General features: G+C 45.8%; 1 protein-coding gene across 1 annotated transcript in view; it reads left to right on the forward strand.

Moving 5' to 3' along the window:
- Nucleotides 1-577: 577 nt before the first annotated feature.
- LOC132816561 (kelch-like protein 24) overlaps nucleotides 578-18,509 on the forward strand; it is a 29,338-nt gene continuing 11,406 nt past the window's right edge. The window contains exons 1-5 of the mRNA XM_060826324.1: nucleotides 578-600; nucleotides 740-881; nucleotides 4,161-5,060; nucleotides 5,980-6,164; nucleotides 10,116-10,234. Of these exons, the coding sequence (XP_060682307.1) occupies nucleotides 4,189-5,060; nucleotides 5,980-6,164; nucleotides 10,116-10,234 (1,176 nt within the window). The 5' untranslated portion in view covers nucleotides 578-600; nucleotides 740-881; nucleotides 4,161-4,188. The remainder of the gene's footprint in view (nucleotides 601-739; nucleotides 882-4,160; nucleotides 5,061-5,979; nucleotides 6,165-10,115; nucleotides 10,235-18,509) is intronic.

Consider the following 18,509-nt stretch of genomic DNA (forward strand, 5'->3'; position numbering starts at 1 on the left):
AACATTTAAAAGGCATTTTGATAAGTACAGGAATGGGAAAGGGTTGGAGGGATATGGGCCAAGTTTAGTTTGGGAATATGTTCGGCATGGACTGGTTGAACCAAAGAGTCTGTTTCCATGCTATATGTCTCGATGAACTGAAAGGGCCTGGAAAAAATAAGTTAATTTTGCTGTAATATTCTGGGCAGGAGTAATAGAGCTGACAGTAAGGATATCTAAAACAAAAGACAAATGGAGTGCCAGTGATAGTAAAGAAGGGATATAGATTCATATTAGATGCTAATGGCATAGAATAGTTCAGCTCTGGTGGGAGCGAAGACATTGGGAAAATAGGCTAGGTGGAGGGGAGAGGGACAATCGATGGTGTTCCAGGTCTAAAACTCTACAATGCAACCTTAAATCCTGACAGCTGTAAGGTGCCGAAGTGGAAAAATGAGATCCTGTTTTTCAAGTTTCACGGAAACATTACAGAAGGGCCAGATCAGAAATGTTCAGATGCAGAGCAAGATTGTGTGTTCAAGGGAATTTGGAGCTCAGGGGAGCCAAGAGGGAAGGGGGCGTGGAATGGGGGCTAGAGGGCTGAAATCGTGCAACCATAAGGTGAGAGAAACAACATCACTTCATCGGTCGCTCTCAAATCCTTCCCTGTCGCTGTTTTGTTTTTAAGCTGAGCGCTAATTCGCCAGTTCGGGTTTGACTTCCCTCAGGAAGTGTTTAAACAGTGATCATTATTCCACAGGAGCAGGGAGGCGGTCTGTGTAATGACAGTGCATCTCCTCCGGCAATGTTGAAAAACAGCACTCGCTGCAAAAAGGCGAGTATCTGAGAGCACGGAGTTGGTGTAAGAGACTGACACGGTCAGATCCCAAACGGAGGGGGAGGTAAGACACAGATAGACAAAGGATGCAAAAAAAAACGATGAAAGCGATTCGCAAAACCAGAAGGATTTGCTTTCCAGCCTGTGTTAACTTGGTAAATTTCGGGACAGTCTTTGCCAGATGAATGTTTAACTTCGATTGCTTGCACTTTTGTAAACAGGGAGATGAAACAGAATGGTTATTTTGAATTCCATTCCCCTACTCTCCAGCAAGAAATCCAGTCGTCGCCGGGGTGCAGTGGAAACACCAAACCTGCGTGGAATAGAGTTTTGTTTGCCGGGTTTTCTTTTGTGTGTGGTATCCGATGCGTTTTGATATTTGTGTTCGGTATTCTGCATTGAGGTCGTGACCCAGCTGGAGGCGGGTGTTTTAAGTGAATTGTTTGTGTTTATCTGTGTGTAAGGAGAATTGACCAGTCCCACAGATCGATGGAGACAAAGCGCCAGAGAGAAGGATTTAGTCTCATTGATTCTGTCAGTCTGTCACTGAGGTTCGCTTGCAGAGCAGGACATAGTGGACAACACGGAGAGGAGTGGGTGAGCTGAGGACCCTGTATCTGGTATTCCCTGTCACTGAGAAAATCCATCAGGAAGTGGGCAACTCTTAGTGCCCTGGAGACCCTGTGGGAAAAGTAGAGGGTAGATCCTGTGTGACAGTTCCCTGAGCAGGCTGTCAAAGCCATTTAGACAAGCAAGAGGCTGGAAGAACACAGCAAGCCAGGCAGCATCAGGAGGGACAGGCAGGAGGCTGGAGGAACACAGCAAGCCAGGCAGCATCAGGAGGGACAGGCAGGAGGCTGGAGGAACACAGCAAGCCAGGCAGCATCAGGAGGGACAGGCAGGAGGCTGGAGGAACACAGCAAGCCAGGCAGCATCACCAGGTGGAGAAGTCAATGTTTGAGGTGTATCCCGAAAGTTACACCTGAATTGTCGATTCCTCCATCTCCTGATGCTGCCTGGCTTGCCGTGTTCTTCCAGCCTCCTGCCTGTCTACCTTGGATTCCAGCGTATGCAGTTTTTGTTTTTGTCTCCTGTCTTTGTAACAAACACCGGGACATCACTTAGCTGGTGATGGGAAGGGCACTACCCGTGAGATCGTTCATGTGCACCCTGTCAGTCATCACCACCACACAGTGCCCTCAGAGCGGCTGCCAGAGTGGGAGTCAGGGTTGAGACTGTCACATATCTCCTTCTGGATGGTACAGTAAACAATAAATGCTGGGGGTCACAGCAGGTCAGACAGCATCCCCAGAGAGAGAGCAAGCTCATGTTTTGAGTCTAGATAACTCTTAATCAGAACTGACGTGAAGTGTGGAGGGGGCAGCGTTTATGCTGCGTTGTGGGGGGATGTTGTGGGAGCGGTGGGGTGGAGGGTGGTGGGGGAGAAATGATGTTGCTAGTTCAGATTAAGTGATCAGAATGTGAAAGTGGCCCTTCACTTCAGTTCCAATGGAGTGAAGTCATTGAGACTCGAAACATTAGCTTGCTCTCTCTCCTTGGATTCTGTCTGACCTGCCGAGATCTCCAGCATTCATTGTTTTCTGTACAGATTCCGGCACCAGCAGTAAATTGGTTCTCTTTCTGGAATGTGCCTTCGTAAAGGAAGTCTGGAAAGAGCTGCCGTGGTTTTTGTTGAGATTCGTCCCGAGCAGCTCCATGACGTGGGACTCTGTGCTCGACGGTCTGTTCCGTGGACGCACTCTGAGACAAACATTGACTGCACCTGTAGAACCATCCACTCGGTGAAAGGCGCCCTTTGGTCTGCCCGAAATGTGTTGCCCCTGACCGAGTGTTGCAGACTGGCACATTCCAAGGTCCAGGGCGACGTGCTGAGTGACACACTAAAGCTTCGGGCAGCTGCTGCCAAGGTGCAGTGGGGAAAGAGGCCTTCCTGCTGAAGGTAAATGGATGTCCATTCAGTTATCGGACCCTCCCAGTGCTTCAATATATGGAAATATAGTCTGATTCAAGTAAGAGATGTCTCTGGTTTGTTTGGATACAGTCAAACTCCAATGTTTATTTCTTTGATATGCCACTATACAGAACTGAACTGCATTTATGAGTATTTATATATGCAAAGATTTTTTTTATCAAGAGAGTATATTTTTTAAATAATACAAAAGGAAATTGTGGAAGAACTCAGCAGATCTGGAACTATCCATGGAGAGAAAATTGACTATTTTCTAAACAGGGAACAGCTTCAGAAATCTGAAGCACAAAGGGACCTGAGAGTCCGAGATCAGGATTCTCTTCAGGTTAACATGCAGGTTCAGGTGGCAGTTGCAAAAGCAATGATTTCATTCATTTGGAGAGCACTAGAGTACAAAAGCAAGGATGTACTACTGAAGTAAGGCTCTGGTCAGACTGCATTTGGAATACTGTGAGCAGGTTTGGGCCCCATATCTAATGAAGGATGTGCTGGTCTTGGAAGGGGTCCAGAGGAGGTTTACAGGAATGATCCCAGGGATGAAGGGCTTGTCATTTGAGGAGCAGTAAAAGACTCTAGGTTTGTACTCGATAGAGTTTAGATGGATGAGGGGGGAATCTCATGGAAACTTACAGAATACTGAGAGGCCTGGATAGAGTGGATTGGAGAAGATGTTTCCACCAGGAGGAGAGACTAGGACGCAAGGGCCCAGCCGCAGAGTGAAGGGACGACCCTTTAGAACTGAGATGAGAAGGAATTCTTCAGCCAGAGGGTGGGGAATCTGTGGGACTCATTGTCAAAGAAGGCTGTGGTAGCCAAGTCTTTGAGTGTATTTAAGACAAAGATAGCTAGATTCTTGATTGGTCAGGGGGTCAAGGGCTATGAGAAGAAGGCAGGAGAATGGGTTTGAGAACAGATGAGCCATGACCAAATGGTGGAGCAGATTTGATGGGCTGAATGACCCAATTCTGCTTCTATGCCTCATCTTCTTGTGGTTAACATTTAGATGTTTAGTGATCCTTCATCAGAACTCATGAGATCCTGAGACAGGAAGTCAGCATCACTGAGATGGGCGGATGAGCTGAAAACCCTATGTCCTCATGAAACACATTGCAAGCAGGCTCTATAACAACTTGGGTAAGAGCTTTGGATAATTTCTTGAAAAGGAATAAAAGACTGGGATCAGAGAAAGAGAATTGAGTGGCATGAAATGGATAGTTTTCTCAAAGAGTTGACACAGACAAGAGGGCCGAATGGCCAGTTTTGTGCTCATTGAAAAACAGAGGGGTATCTTGAGGGCATTTAGGAGTGACAGTTTCTACCCCATGTGATTGAAAGCATTTTTCATTTCTCTAGGTAGACGGAAGATCCTTGGTGGGCAAGGATGGGATTCGGAAGCATGGGCCCAGAACACCAAGCGCTAGAGACACAGATGGGCAGCAATTCTGCCACCACGGACCTTAACCTGCAGGTGTGCCACGCTGAAGATGTCTTGCAAAATCTGAACACTTTTCGGAAAAGCAGACTGTTTACTGATGTTGTACTTCGTATTGACGGTCAAGAGTTCCATTGCCATCGAGCCACTCTGTCTGCCAGCAGTACCTACTTCAGGACAATGTTCAGCACTGATTTCCAGGAGAGCAAACGGGACACTGTCGACATCAAAGGGATCTCAGCTGATACCATGGATTGTGTGATAGATTATATGTACGGAGGAAGGGGGAACATCCGAGAGGGCAACGTTCAGAGTCTGCTGGAAGCCTCTGACCTCTTCCAGGTGTCTGTGCTCCGACAAGGCTGTGTGGAGTTCTTGGAGAAGCAGCTGGACCCTTGCAACTGCCTTGGCTTCTTGAACTTTGCCAACCTCTTTGCCATCCAGGCACTGTCCGAGAAAAGCAAGCAGTTCCTGCTGGAGCACTTTCCAGAGGTGATCCAGCATGAGGAGTTTTTACAACTGCCCAAGGAAGTCCTGTGTGATCAGCTGTCCAGTGACCTCCTCGCCATTCCCAAGGAGGAGATGGTCTTTGAAGCAGTGATGCACTGGGTTCGCCATGAGTTGCCCACCAGAAGACATGCGCTGAAAGAGCTTTTGGAGCACGTTCGAATTCCCTTACTGGATCGGATATACTTTGTCGAGAAAGTAGAAACGGATGAGCTGATCCTGAGCTCGAAGGAGTGTTTACCTTTGCTGCAAGAGGCACGGAGGTATCACATATTTGGTAACGAGATAATGTCCCCGAGGACAAGACCACGGAAGTAAGTTGTGTTTGCTCGTGGGGGGACCTGGGTACAGATCATAGAGTCCTAGAGCCATACAGCACAGAAACAGATCCTTTGAGTCCACATGGACAGGGTAGACAGAAATCAGCTGTTCCCTGAAGTTGAAGGGAACAAGGGGGCACAATTTTAAGGTGAAAGGCAGGAGGCTCGGGAGGAGACTTGAGGAAAATGTTTTTCAAACAGAGGGTGGTGGGAATTTGGAAAGCACTGCCTGGGAAACCTCACGGCTTTAAAAGTATTTGGAAATGTGTTTGCAATGTCATAACATTCAAGGCTGTGGTTTTGCTGCAGGGAAGTGGAAATAGTGTAGCATTGCCAGTTCAAAAATGATGGGCCACAGATCATATGATTCTATGAACATACCTGAGTGGTGGCTGAGAGGGCGTTAGGAGTACCCTGCTATGTGTTACAATTGTGTCTCCACAACCACCTGATGAAGGAGCAGCACTGCTGCCTCACAGTGCCAGAGACCCAGGTTCAATTCCCACCTCAGGCAACTGACTGTGTGGAGTTTGCATGTTCTCCCTGTGTCTGCGTGGGTTTCCTCCGGGTGCTCTGGTTTCCTCCCACAGTCACAAAGATGTGCGGGCCAGGATAATTGGCCATGCTAAATTGCCTGTAGTGTTAGGTAAGGGGTAAATGTATGGGTGGGTTGCGCTTTGGCGGGTCAGTGTGGACTTGTTGGGCCGAAGGGCCTGTTTCCACACTGTAAGTAATCTAATCAATCTGAAAGCTTATGCTTCCAAATAAACCTGTTGGATTATAACCTGGTGCTGTGTGATTTTTAACTATGTGTTATAATGTCTTGTTCTTTTGATGCTCTTGTTCTCATTTCCTGGATCAATAGTGTAAGGTAAAAACCCAACCTCACCACAGACACTTTCCTTTCACTCAGATTCGCGAATGTTGCAGAGGTGATCGTCATACTGGGAGGCTGTGACCGGAAGGGTCACACAATGCTGCCCTACACCGAACAGTACAATCCTGGGACAGGCGAATGGTCCCCTCTGGCCAAGATCCCAGACTACTCCAAGTCAGAGTATGCCGTGTGCACCTTCAAGAATGACATCTTTCTTTCAGGTCAGCAACCAAACCCTGGTCTCATTGAGTAGTTGGTATGGGAAACTCTGTGGATCAGTGAAATCAGAAAGTGTGGGAACATGTGAGCATGTTTGCATTTCAGTATGTGTGAGCTTGTGTGTGTGTGTACGTGTGCGTGCGTGTATGTGTGCACATGTGCAAGCATGTGAGTGGGCGTTTGTGTGTAAGGTTGCATGTGTATATGTGCATGTGTGTATACATCTGAGTGTGTGCAAGGTTGAGTGTGTGTATGACTGTGAATATGGGTGTGTGTGTATATGTATGTGTATATATGTGTGTGTGTATATGTGCGTGTGTGTGTATGTGTAAACCTCTGAGTGTATGCAAGCTTGAGTGTGTATATGACTCTGTGTATGTCTGTGTGTACGTATGAGTGTGTATATATATCTGTGTATATGACTGTGTATATGGGAGCATGTGTATATGTATGAGTATGTGTAGACGTGAATGTGTATATGTGAATGTGAAACCTCTGTGTAATTAGTTTAGCTAGTTATATATCAGCCGGGCTAAGTGGGTAACATTCTTGATTTACAAGGTTCGAGGGCTGTGTTCCAATTCAGGCCTTGAGCACAAGGTTCCAGGTTGACGTTCCCATGCAGTACTGACAGAGTGCAGCACAGTCAGAGCTGCTGCCATCCCAGTCTCAATAGATTTATACACTTAATGGTAAGGCCCTAGGGAGTGTTGCTGAACAAAGAGACCTTGGAGTGCGGGTTCATAGCTCCTTGAAAGTGGAGTCGCAGGTAGATAGGATAGCGAAGAAGGCATTTGATATGCTTTCCTTTATTGGTCAGAGTGTTGAGTACAGGAATTGGGAGGTCATGTTGCGGCTGTACAGGACATTGGTTAGGCCACTGTTGGAATATTGCGTGCAATTCTGGTTTCCTTCCTATTGGAAGGATGTTGTGAAACTTGAAAAGATTCAGAAAAGATTTACAAGGATGTTGCCAGGGTTGGAGGATCTGAGCTGCAAGGAGAGGCTGAACAGGCTGGGGCTGTTTTCCCTGGAGCATCGGAGGCTGAGGGGTGACCTTATAGATGTTTACAAAATTATGAGGGGCATGGATAGGATAAATAGAGAAAGTCTTTTCCCTGGGGTCGGGGAGTCCAGAACTAGAGGGCATAGGTTTAGGGTGAGAGGGGAAAGAAATAAGAGAGACCTAAGAGGCTACTTTTTCACGCAGAGGGTGATATGTGTATGGAATGAGCTTCCAGAGGATGTGGTGGAGGCTGGTACAATTGCAGCATTTAAGAGGTATTTGGACGGGTATATGAATAGCAAGGGTTTGGAGGGATATGGGTGGGTGCCAGCAGGTGGGACTAGATTGGGTTGGGATATCTGGTCGGCATGGACAGGTTGGACCGAAGGGTCTGTTTCCATGCTGTACATCTCTATGACTCTAAGGGAGGTTCTGCCTGCCCTCTCAGTTGGATATGAAAGACCAGCAGCACTACTCAAGGTGAGAAAGAGCCAGGGAATTCTTCCAGTGTGCTAGCCAATGTTTGTCTCTCAATCGACACCAAAAGAAAAACACAATCTGGTCATTACCACTTTGCAGTTGCTGGTTTTGTCCAAAAAACTGCACCAAAAACTGCACTTTAAGAAAAAAACTCAGAGACTGTAAAATGCTTTGAAATGTTTAGAAGGGTGGGAATTTTTTTTTTAGATTAGACTAGACTTACAGTGTGGAAACAGGCCCTTCGGCCCAACAAGTCCACACCGACCCGCCGAAGCGCAACCCACCCATACCCCCACATTTACCCCTTACCTAACACGGGCAATTTAGCTTGGCCAATTCACCTGACCCGCACATCTTTGTGACTGTGGGAGGAAACCGGAGCACCCGGAGGAAACCCACGCAGACACGGGGAGAACGTGCAAACTCCACACAGTCAGTCGCCTGAGGTGGGAATTGAACCCGGGTCTACAGGCGCTGTGAGGCAGCAGTGCTAACCACTGTGCCACCGTGCCGCCCACAATTTAACTTTATACATATGAATGCAGCCAAACCTCTGCCACCTGGCATACACCTGGGCATGGCTAGTGATGAAGCCCAAAAGCGCTGAGGAATGGAGTTTTCTGGGAGTCGCCTAATCACTCCCTGGTCTGGGTAGCTCAGTTGGCTGAATGGCTGGTTTACAGTGTGGGTTTAGGTCCTGTATCCAGCTGAAGTTATGAACCTTCTCAATCTCACCCTTTGCTGCCTCTAACCATTTACATATCATTTCAGTTTTGTTACTGAGTCAGATCACAGCATTTGGGGCTCCTGTGGCACCGTGATAATGTCCCTGACTCTGGACCAGAAGGTCTGCTTTCAAGTTCAGGCTGTTCCTGAGGTGTGTAATAACATCTCATGAACAGGTTGATCAAAGTATCACGGGAGTGTTGCAATGCAGAAGGAGGCCATTCAGCCCACTGTACCTCCCCGGTTATGTCATTTAGTTCCAATCTCCTGCCTTTTCCCTAAATTCCTGCACACCATCTCTATCCCATTGGGATGTCGTGTTGCAGTTGGGCAGGACATGAGTGAGGCCGCATTTGGAATACTGCATTTAATTCTGGTTGTCCTTCATTAGCAAGGATGTTGTTAAACTTGAGAGGGTGCAGAGAAGATTTACAGTGATTTTGCCAGGGTCAGAGGGTTTGTGTTAAAGAGAGAGGCTGAAAAGACTGGGGCTGATTTCCCTGGAGGCTGAGGTCATTCGTTCATGGAATAAGGGCATCTGTGGCTGGGCCAGCATTTATTGCCCATTCCTAATTGCCCAGGGAGCAGCTAACATTGCTGTGGAGTCACATGGAGGCCAGATCAGGCAAGGCTGGACATTTCCTTCCATATAAGGCAATCATGAACCAGATAGGTTTTTCCTGACAATTGGCAATTGATGTGTAGTCATCATTAGACTCTTAATTCCAGATATTTATTGAATTCAATTTCAAAATTGAAATTGAAAATTCAAATCCTACCATTGTTGTGGCAGGGTTCAAACCCAGGTCTCCAGAACGTTACCTGGGCCTCTGGATTAACAGTGCAGTGATAATCCCATTAGGTTATTACCTCCCCTTATAGGGTGATCTTAAAGAGATTTATAAAGTCATGAGGGGTATGGTTACAGTGAATGGCTCAGGTCTTTTTCCCTGGGGCGGGGGAGACCAAAACTAGAGGGCATAGGTTTAAGGTGTGTGCATGTGTATGTGTGTGGGGGTGGGGAGGGGAGGGGGGGTGGAGATAAGATTTAAAAAGGACCTGAGGGGTAACTTTTTCCTGCAAAGAGTGGTATGTGTACGGAATTCAGAATAACGTAATGATTAGAAAACTTAACTGACCTGACACAGCAACTTAACTGTTCCAATGCAGTAACATCCCATAAACACACCCCTTGGCAAAAAGATGCATTCAAGCATAGATTCTTAAAGGCAGGAGGGAACAGCATCCAGAGAGAGATTTCACAGGAAAGCCACTCCCCTGAACTCACGCCTTGTGACTGCTACAGCTAAAACAAACCAGAATACACCTGACTTGGGAGAACTGACCGCTCCCCTTCCGGTGTTAAACTAGACACATCCGTATCGCTGTCTTTATGACCTCTCTTCAAAAAATCCAGTGACAAAATAACTTTTTTACAGTGACAGTATCCTCACAATGGCATACTCTTGCTCCTACTTCATACAAACTCAGGTGTGCATCATTTTAACAAGGTGTAAACATGTCTTTTTTAATGAGAAAACACAACAGGAACACACCTCTGGAAGTCCCAGTTACCACAGAATTCCAATTAGTGAAGTGCCAGATGAAAAGAAGTTTGATTACTGCCCCCTGGGTGTTTATGTAAAATCCCACTTTAATGATCAGGTCGGAAGCAGATGGGCACTTAGTTGTTTCTGTTAGACTTGTTATAAAACGTCTTTCCTTTTTCTACCTTCTACAGGTGGGAACTTGTACAGTAATGACGTGTGGATGTATAACTCTCAGCTCAACATCTGGGTCAGAGTGGCATCTTTAAATAAAGGAAGATGGAGACACAGGATGGTGGCACTGCAAGGCAAGGTATGGACAGGACAATGTTGTCATACTGACCATAAGACATTGGAGCAGAATTAGAACATTCAGTCCACTGAGTCTGCTCTACCATTCAATGAGATCATGGCTGAGCTGACCACCCCCAACTCCACTTTCCTGCATTTTCCCATAACCCTTACTGATTAAACATCTATCTTGAATATATTTAATGATCCAGCTCCCTGTGCAGTCAAAACTCCCACAGATTCACTATCATCTGAGAGAAGAAATTCCTCCTCATCTCTGTCTTAAATGGGAGCCCCTAATGCTGAGAGGAAGCCTCTGATGTTAGACTTTCCCACAAGGGGAAACAACCTTTCAGCATCTACCTTGTCAAGTCCCCTTAGATTAGACTAGATTATATTAGATTCAATTCCTTGCACCAGAGACCCAGTTTCTATTCTGGCCTTGGGCAACTGTCTGTGTGGAGTTTGCATGTTCTCCCCCTGTCTGTGTGGGTTTCCCCCGGGTGCTCCAGTTTCCTCCCACAGTCCAAAGATGTGCAGGTCAGGTGAATTGGCCATGCAGTGCTAACCACTGAGCCACCGTGCCGCCTTCTAGTATGTTTTAATAAGCTCACCACTCATTCTTTTAAACTCCAGTGAGCACAGGCTCAATGTAGTCAACCTCATAACACAGACCCTGCATGCATGGTATCAACTAATGAACCTTTTCTGGACTGTCTCAAATGCCAGTCGAGAGTGTGTTGCTGGAAAAGCACAGCAGGTCAGGCAGCATCCGAGGAGCAGGAGAATCGACATTTCGGGTTATTCCTGATGAAGGGCTTTTGCCTGAAACGTCGATTCTGCTGCTCCTTGGGTGCTGCCTGACCCACTGTGCTTTTCCAGCGCCACACTCTTGACTCTCATCTCCAGCATCTGCAGTCCTTACTTTCTCCTGTCTCAAATGACAGTATTTCTTCCTTTATATACTGGGACCAAACCTTTGCACATTATTCCTGCTGTGTTCTGACTGGTCTATAGTTTGAACAAGACTTCCCTAAGTTTGTATTCCGTTCCCTTTGGAATCAAGGCCAATATTCCATTTGCTTGCCTCGTTGATTTTGGCCTTATTGGTTGGTTCTGATAACAGAAACATACAGGCCCTAAGCGTTTGCCCCAACAGTCAAAGCTGATCTCTTGTGAGAGAAGTGCTGGTGTATTGAGAACGTCACTGGACCTTGTAAAACTCTGGCGATGGGCATTCAATTTCCACCACAGTGTTTGATTACATTCGATGAATAAATGTGGAACATGCCGTCACAAATTTATCATCATAGAACATAGAAAAGTGCAATACAGTACAGGCCCTTTGGCCCACACTGTTGTGCTGAGGATTAATTCTAATGCAAAATAAAATAACCTAACCTACGCACCCCTCAATTCATTGATATCCATGTACATGTCCAGCAGTCGCTTAAATATCCTTATTAATTACCCCATTGATTGTTATAAAATCTCAACTGGTTCCTTAATGCTCTGTGGGGAGGTGGGGGGGGGGTGGTAGGAAATCTTCCTTCCTTGGCTGGTCTAAACTACATGTGACTCCTGACCTACAGCAATGTGTTTGGCTCTCAACTACCCTCTGAAATGTCTGAGCAATGACATTGTATGGAAGAAGAATGGGCGGCACGGTGGCACAGTGGTTAGCACTGCTGCTTCACAGCGCCAGAGACTCGCGTTCAATTCCCGCCTCAGGCGACTGACTGTGTGGAGTTTGCACATTCTCCCCATGTCTGCGTGGGTTTCCTCCCACAATCCAAAAATGTGCAGGTTAAGTGAATCGCCCATAGTGGTAGGTGAAGGGGTCTGGGTGCGTTACGCTTCGGCGGGTCGGTGTGGACTTGTTGGGCTGAAGGGCCTGTTTCTGCACTGTAACTAATCTAATCTAAATGCCAAGGAATCCAGGCATCATCTGCACCTATCCCCTTTAGCTCCTTGTCAAGTGCTGCCCTTATCATAGCATCCCTACAGTGTGGAAGCAGGCCATTCGGCCCATTGAGTCTTCACCAACCCTCCGAAGAGCATCCCACTGACCCACTCCCTCTACCCTATCTCTGTAACCTGGCATTTCCCTTGAGCTAATCCACCCAACCTGGGCATCCCTGTAGACTATGGGCAATTTAGCATGGCCACACCACCTAACCTGCACATGTTTGGACTGTGGGTGGAAACCGGAGCACCCGGAGGAAACCCACGTAGATACATGTGGAATGTGCAAGCTGCACACAATCACTCGAGGGTAGTATCGAACCCAGTCCTTAGCACAGTGAGAGTAAGCTCTGAGCCACCCACAGAAATCTTAGCTTTAACATCCAGTAGCCGCAACCTTGGAGAGGTTGTGAGTTCTAGATTTCCACAATCTTATTTTCTGGCTGTAATTTGCCCCCTTAATACCCTGTTGTTCTTAATCTGAATCGATGTTTCCTGCCTGTTTTAAGGCCTGAACTGTAACCTTGGCAAAAGCAGGGCGTTGATTTGATCAAAAATCCACTTACCTGTTCCAGGTGATTATTAAAGAGCCCCAAGGGTGACAGAATGACAAAACTGTTACCGAACTGAAGGAGGCCATTCAGCCCATCATGCCTGCATTTACAGTCTACTTATCATGCCATTCTCCCACCTTTTCCCTATAACCATGCACAGAGGGGAATGTGTGTCTGGTTGTGTCATCCCACTGAAGGTGGCAGCAATGGTGGCTAATGGTCCTTTGGAATGTGGAGGCAGGTGGGGTGATAAGTGAGGACCAAGTGGTCCCTATCGCTGTTATGGGAGGGAAGAGAAGGAGTGAGGGCTGAAATGCAGGAGGCTGGTCAGACACGGCTGAGGGTCCTGTCAGCAATGATGCAGGGGAATCCTCCGTTGAGGGAAAAGACGGACATTTCTGAGGCATCCTTATCAAAGTTGGTATCATCAAAACAGATGTGATGGAGATGGAGGAACTGGGAGAATGGAATGGAGTCTTTATAGAAGGCAAGGTGTGAGGATGTGTAGTCAAGGTAATTGTTGGAGTCGCCGTTTTTAACCAGACACTAACGTTTGCTGTGTGAAGAAGATTTTCTTTAAGTTAGTTCTGCTTCCTTTGTTACTTTAAATCCGTATCCCCTTGTTCTTGATCCTGTCACGAGTCAGAACAGACTCTCCCATTTACCCTCCAGGACCCTCATGGTTTTGAACACTTCAATCAGATCCCTTCTTGCTTCCAAAGAGAGAAATCCCAAATTTCCCAACTATCTTCGTCACTGAAATTCCTCCTCCCTGGAACCACTGCCATAAACATCTTCTGCACTATCTGCAATACATTCACATCTTTTCTTTCAAATGACATCCACAAATATACACAAACCTCCAGCTGAAGCTGAACTAGTGTTTTGTACAAATTCAACCTCACCTCAGTACTCTGTACTCTGGACCCCTTTCAATAATGCTAAGGATACTGTCGGTTTTATTACCTTCTCTGAGTCATACTGTCATCTTTAATGTCTCATGAATATTTACACTCTAGGTTTCCCTGCTCCTTAACACCCTTTAGAATTGTGCCCTCTATCTTGTATTGTTTCCCTGTGCTGTTTCTATTAAAGGTCTTATCCTGGGATGGGGACGTCCAGAACTAGAGGGCATAGGTTTAGGATAAGAGGGGAAAGATTTAAAAGGGATCAAAGGGGCAACTTTTTCACGCAAAGATTAGTGCGTGTATGGAATGAGTTGCCAGAGGAAGTGGTACAATTACATCTTTTTTTTTAAGATGAGATTCCCTCCAGTGTGGAAACAGGCCCTTCGGCCCAACAAGTCCACACCGACCCTCCAAAGAGCAATCAACCCAGACCCATTCCCCTACATTTACCCTGACTAATATACCTAATACTATGGGCAATTCACCTGACCTGCACATCTTTGAACTGTGGGAGGAAACCTGAGCACCCGGAGGAAACCCACGCAGACATGGGGAGAATGTGCAAACTCCACACAGCCAGTTGCCCAAGGTGGGAATTGAACCTGGGACCCTGGTGTTGTGAGGCAGCAGTGCTAACTACTGAGCCACCATGCCACCTCTTAAAAGACATCTGGATGGGTATATGAATAGGAAGGATTTAGAGGGATATTGGCCAAATGCTGACAAATGAGACTAGGGTATCTGGTCGGCATGGACGAATTGGATCAAAAGGACTTTTTCCGAGCTGTACATCTCTATGACTCTAAGCACATTGTCTCACAGCATGGCCCATAGTGTCCAGAAATATGCAAGCTAGGTGAGCTAGCCATGGGAAATGCAGAGATAGGGCGTGGATGTGGATGGATGCTATTCAAAAGGTTGGTGTGGACTCATTGGGCTGAATGGTCTTCTTCCACGCTATCGGAATTCTGTGATTTCCGTACTCTGTTGTGTGCGCATGTGTGGGAGAGTTGGTGCATGTGAGAGACAGTTGGGAGGTGCACATGTTAGTGTATTCATATTAACTTTAAACAGCTTCTGCCCAGAAAGTGGCCATTTTGGTTGCTGACAGACTAAGTTAGTTCTTCCTTTCAAAGAGCAATCCAGTTCTGTCCTACCATCCCCCAATTTCACAACTGAAAATATCTTGACCTCACTGTGATATTTTCAATTGCTTCCTGGTTTCACTTCAGTTATGACCGAGGTGAGAGGCTTACACTGTTGTTCTGATCCTACTGCTGCATGAGTGACAGCAAAAGTTAAAACAATTTTCTCCAGTGACCAATCAAACATCTATTCGGTTTCAACACAACCAGGTTCCTTAAAGAACATAATCATTGGTTCATTATCAAAGCAAAACTTAATTGATTTCTGTGCAGAAATTGGCCTTCTGTAAAAGTAGCTTATCTCAATGATTATTATTAATTATTATCATAATAATTACAATAAAAATTATCTTTGAAGGCAAAGGATGAAATGTAGAATGTTCTGGAGTCTTTTGCTCAGACATTCTGTGTGTGTGACCAAGTCATTCATCATGAAGTAAAAGCAAATTACTGCGGATGCTGGAATCTGAAACCAAAAGAGAAAATGCTGGAAAATCTCAGCAGGTCTGGCAGCATCTGGAAGGAGAGAAAAGAGCTGACATTTCGAGTCTAACTGACCCTTTGTTTGACAAAGGGTCAGTTAGACTCGAAACGTCAGCTCTTTTCTCTCCTTACAGATGCTACCAGACCTGCTGAGGTTTTCCAGCATTCATCATGAGGTGTTGTCTTTGAAGTCTCACACACTCTAGTGCTGCAGAAAATACCATTTTTGAGAGATTTATTCGCTTGTTCTTTCAAAATTAACACATTGGTTTCATTTTGATGTCAACATGAGGGAGTTTCTTTTCATCAATGGGAGAGATCAGCTGGGCAACTTGTTCTCAGCAAGTTTTCCTCCAGTTCAATCTATTCTGAACAGGTTTCCCACCAACTGAATCAGATAAAGTCTGCACCATTTCAAGCCAGTCACAGTTCAGAATCCAGAGCAAAGGAAGCAGTTATATGTTTTACAGAAAGTATTTGAAAAAATAATTCTGATGGCATCTGGATGAGTATCTGAATAGGAAGAGTTTAGAAGGATATGGGCCAAGTGCTGGCAAATGGGACTAGATTAATTTAGGATATCTGGTCGGTATGGACAAGTTGGACTGAAGGGTCTGTTTCTGTGCTGTGCATCTCTATGATTCTATGACCCTTTGTGAACTTTCAATGACCTCTTTCATTTACACTTTGGCCCATTGAGTCTGTGCTAGTCAAAAATAACCATCTGACTATTCTAATCCCATAGCCTTCAACGCCTTGACATCGCAAATGCATGTCCAAATACCTCTTATGTTTGCCTCTCCCACCCTTACAGGCATTGAGTTCCAGATCCCCACCATCCTCTCAGTAAAAACATTTTTCCTCACAATCCCCTCTGAACCTCCTGCCTCTTACCTTCAACCTATGCCCCTCCACCAAGGGGAAAAGTTTCTTCCTGTCTACGCGCCTAATTATTTTATTCATTGCAATGCTACCTCTGCTCCAAGGAAAACAACCCTAGTGTATCCAATCTCTCTTCATAATGCTCCAGTCCAGGCAACATCCTGGCAAATCTCCTCTGCATCCTCTCCAGTGCTATCACATCCTTATTATAATGTGAATTCCAAAACTGTACACCATTCTGGAGCTGAGCTAATGTTTTATACAGTTCCAGCACAACCTGGTGCTCTTAAACTCTATAGAATAGAATCCCTACAGTGTGGAAACAGGCCCTTCAGCCCGACAAATCCACACCAGCCCTCTAAAGAGTAACCAATCCAGGCCCATTCCCTATATTTACCCTGACCTATGCACCCCTGAACTCTACGGGCAATTTACCTCACCTAACATCTTTGGACTGTAGGGGGAAACCCACGCAGATACAGGGAGAGCATGCAAACTGTATATAGACAGTCGCCTAAGGCTGGAATCAAACCCAGGTCCATGGCACTGTGAGGCAGCAGTGCTAACTGGTGAGCCACCATGCCACCCCAGCTATCCTTCAGCTAATAACAGTGAGCAACCCTTATGCCTTCTTAGTCACTTTACCTACCTGTCCTGATACCATAAGGGACTGGTGGACATGCACACTTGCTCCATGTCTATCTGCATGCCAGACCTTTTGAGAATTTGCTTCACCCCCTGTTTCTGTTGGAATAAAAATATCCTCCCTTTCAGCAAGAAACTCAACCCAAGACCTGTTTGGCATGAAGTTAAACAATACATATTTAATCAAAACATTAAGCTGTGGAGAAACAGGAACAGGAATTAGAAGCAGATATTAGGGTTAAAGTTAAGACACTGTGTGCATTCTTCCATTCAGTATGATCATGACTGATCTTTTATCTCACTGCCATTCTCTCGCTGTCTCCCGATACTCATTGACACCATTAGCTTCTAGAAAACCATCTTTGTTTTGTTTCTTAAATATATTCAAGCGTTTTGCCTGCATAGCCCTTTGTGATACAGAATTCCACAGGTTCAACATCCTCTCGAGAAGAAGTTTCTCTTGTCTCAGTCTGAAATAGCCAACTGTATATCCTGAGGCTATGATGCCCTTGACTGGACCTCGACCCCAGATGGCAACAAATGTGATGCTGCATCCTGTGGGTCTTGCTCTGTCAGAATTTATGATGTTTCAATGCGACTCTCTCTCATGCTTCTGAACCTAGTGAATGCAGAGTTAGGCGATTTAAACAGTCCTCACATGGTAAACACACCCTTCGGTCCAACTTGTCCATGTTGACCAGATATCCTAAATTTATCTAGCCCTAATTGGCACACTTGACCCATATCCCTCCAACTCTTAATATTCATGTACCCATCCCGATGCCTTTTAAAGGCAGGTTAGGTGATTTTGCCATGCTAAATTGCCCAGAGTGTTCAGGGACGTGTAGTTTAGGTGCATTAGTCTAGGGTAAATGTAGAGTAGTAGGGGAATGGGTCTGGGTGGGTTACTCTTTGTAGGGTTGGTGTGGACTTGTTGGACGGGCCTGTTTCCACTGTAGGGATTCAATGAAAATTCTGTGAAATTCTATAAATGTTGTAATTGTATCAGCCTCCACCACTGCCTCTGACAGCTCATTCCAGTGGTATAATTGTTGGACTGTTAATCCAGAGACCTAGCTAATGTTCTGGGGACCTGGATTCAAAACCTGCCACAGCAGATGGTGGAATTTGAATTCAACAAAAACCTGGAATTAAGAGTTTAATGATGACAAATGGGACTGGGTGAATTTAGGATATCAATGACTCCATTGTCAGCTGTTGAAAAAACCTGGAAGGAAACTGCCATCCTTACCTGGTCTGGCCTACATGTGATTCCAGACCCACAGCAATGTGGTTGACTCTTAACTGCCCTCTGGGCAATTAGGGATGGGCAATAAATGCTGGCCTAGCCAGTGACACCCTCATCCTGTAAATGAATTGAATAAAACATCCTCTGTGTGAAAAAGTTGCCCATCAGGTCCCTTTTAAATCTTTCCCCTCTCACCTTAAACTTATGCCCTCTAGTTTTGAAGTCCCCTATCCTGGGGAAAAGACTTTGGCTATTCACTCTATCCATGCCTCTCATGGTTTTTATAAACCTCTATAAAGTTAGCCCTTAGCCTCTGACGCTTCAGGGAAAATAGTCCCAACCTATTCAGCCTCTCCCGGTGGCTCAAACCCTCCAACCCCAGCAATATCCTTGTAAATCTTTTCCGCACTCTTTCAAGTTAGACCAAAAGACCATAGGAGCATAAATTAGGCTATTCAGCCCATCG

The sequence above is a fragment of the Hemiscyllium ocellatum genome, chromosome 6, assembly GCF_020745735.1.
Source record: "Hemiscyllium ocellatum isolate sHemOce1 chromosome 6, sHemOce1.pat.X.cur, whole genome shotgun sequence".
Classification (NCBI taxonomy): domain Eukaryota; kingdom Metazoa; phylum Chordata; class Chondrichthyes; order Orectolobiformes; family Hemiscylliidae; genus Hemiscyllium; species Hemiscyllium ocellatum.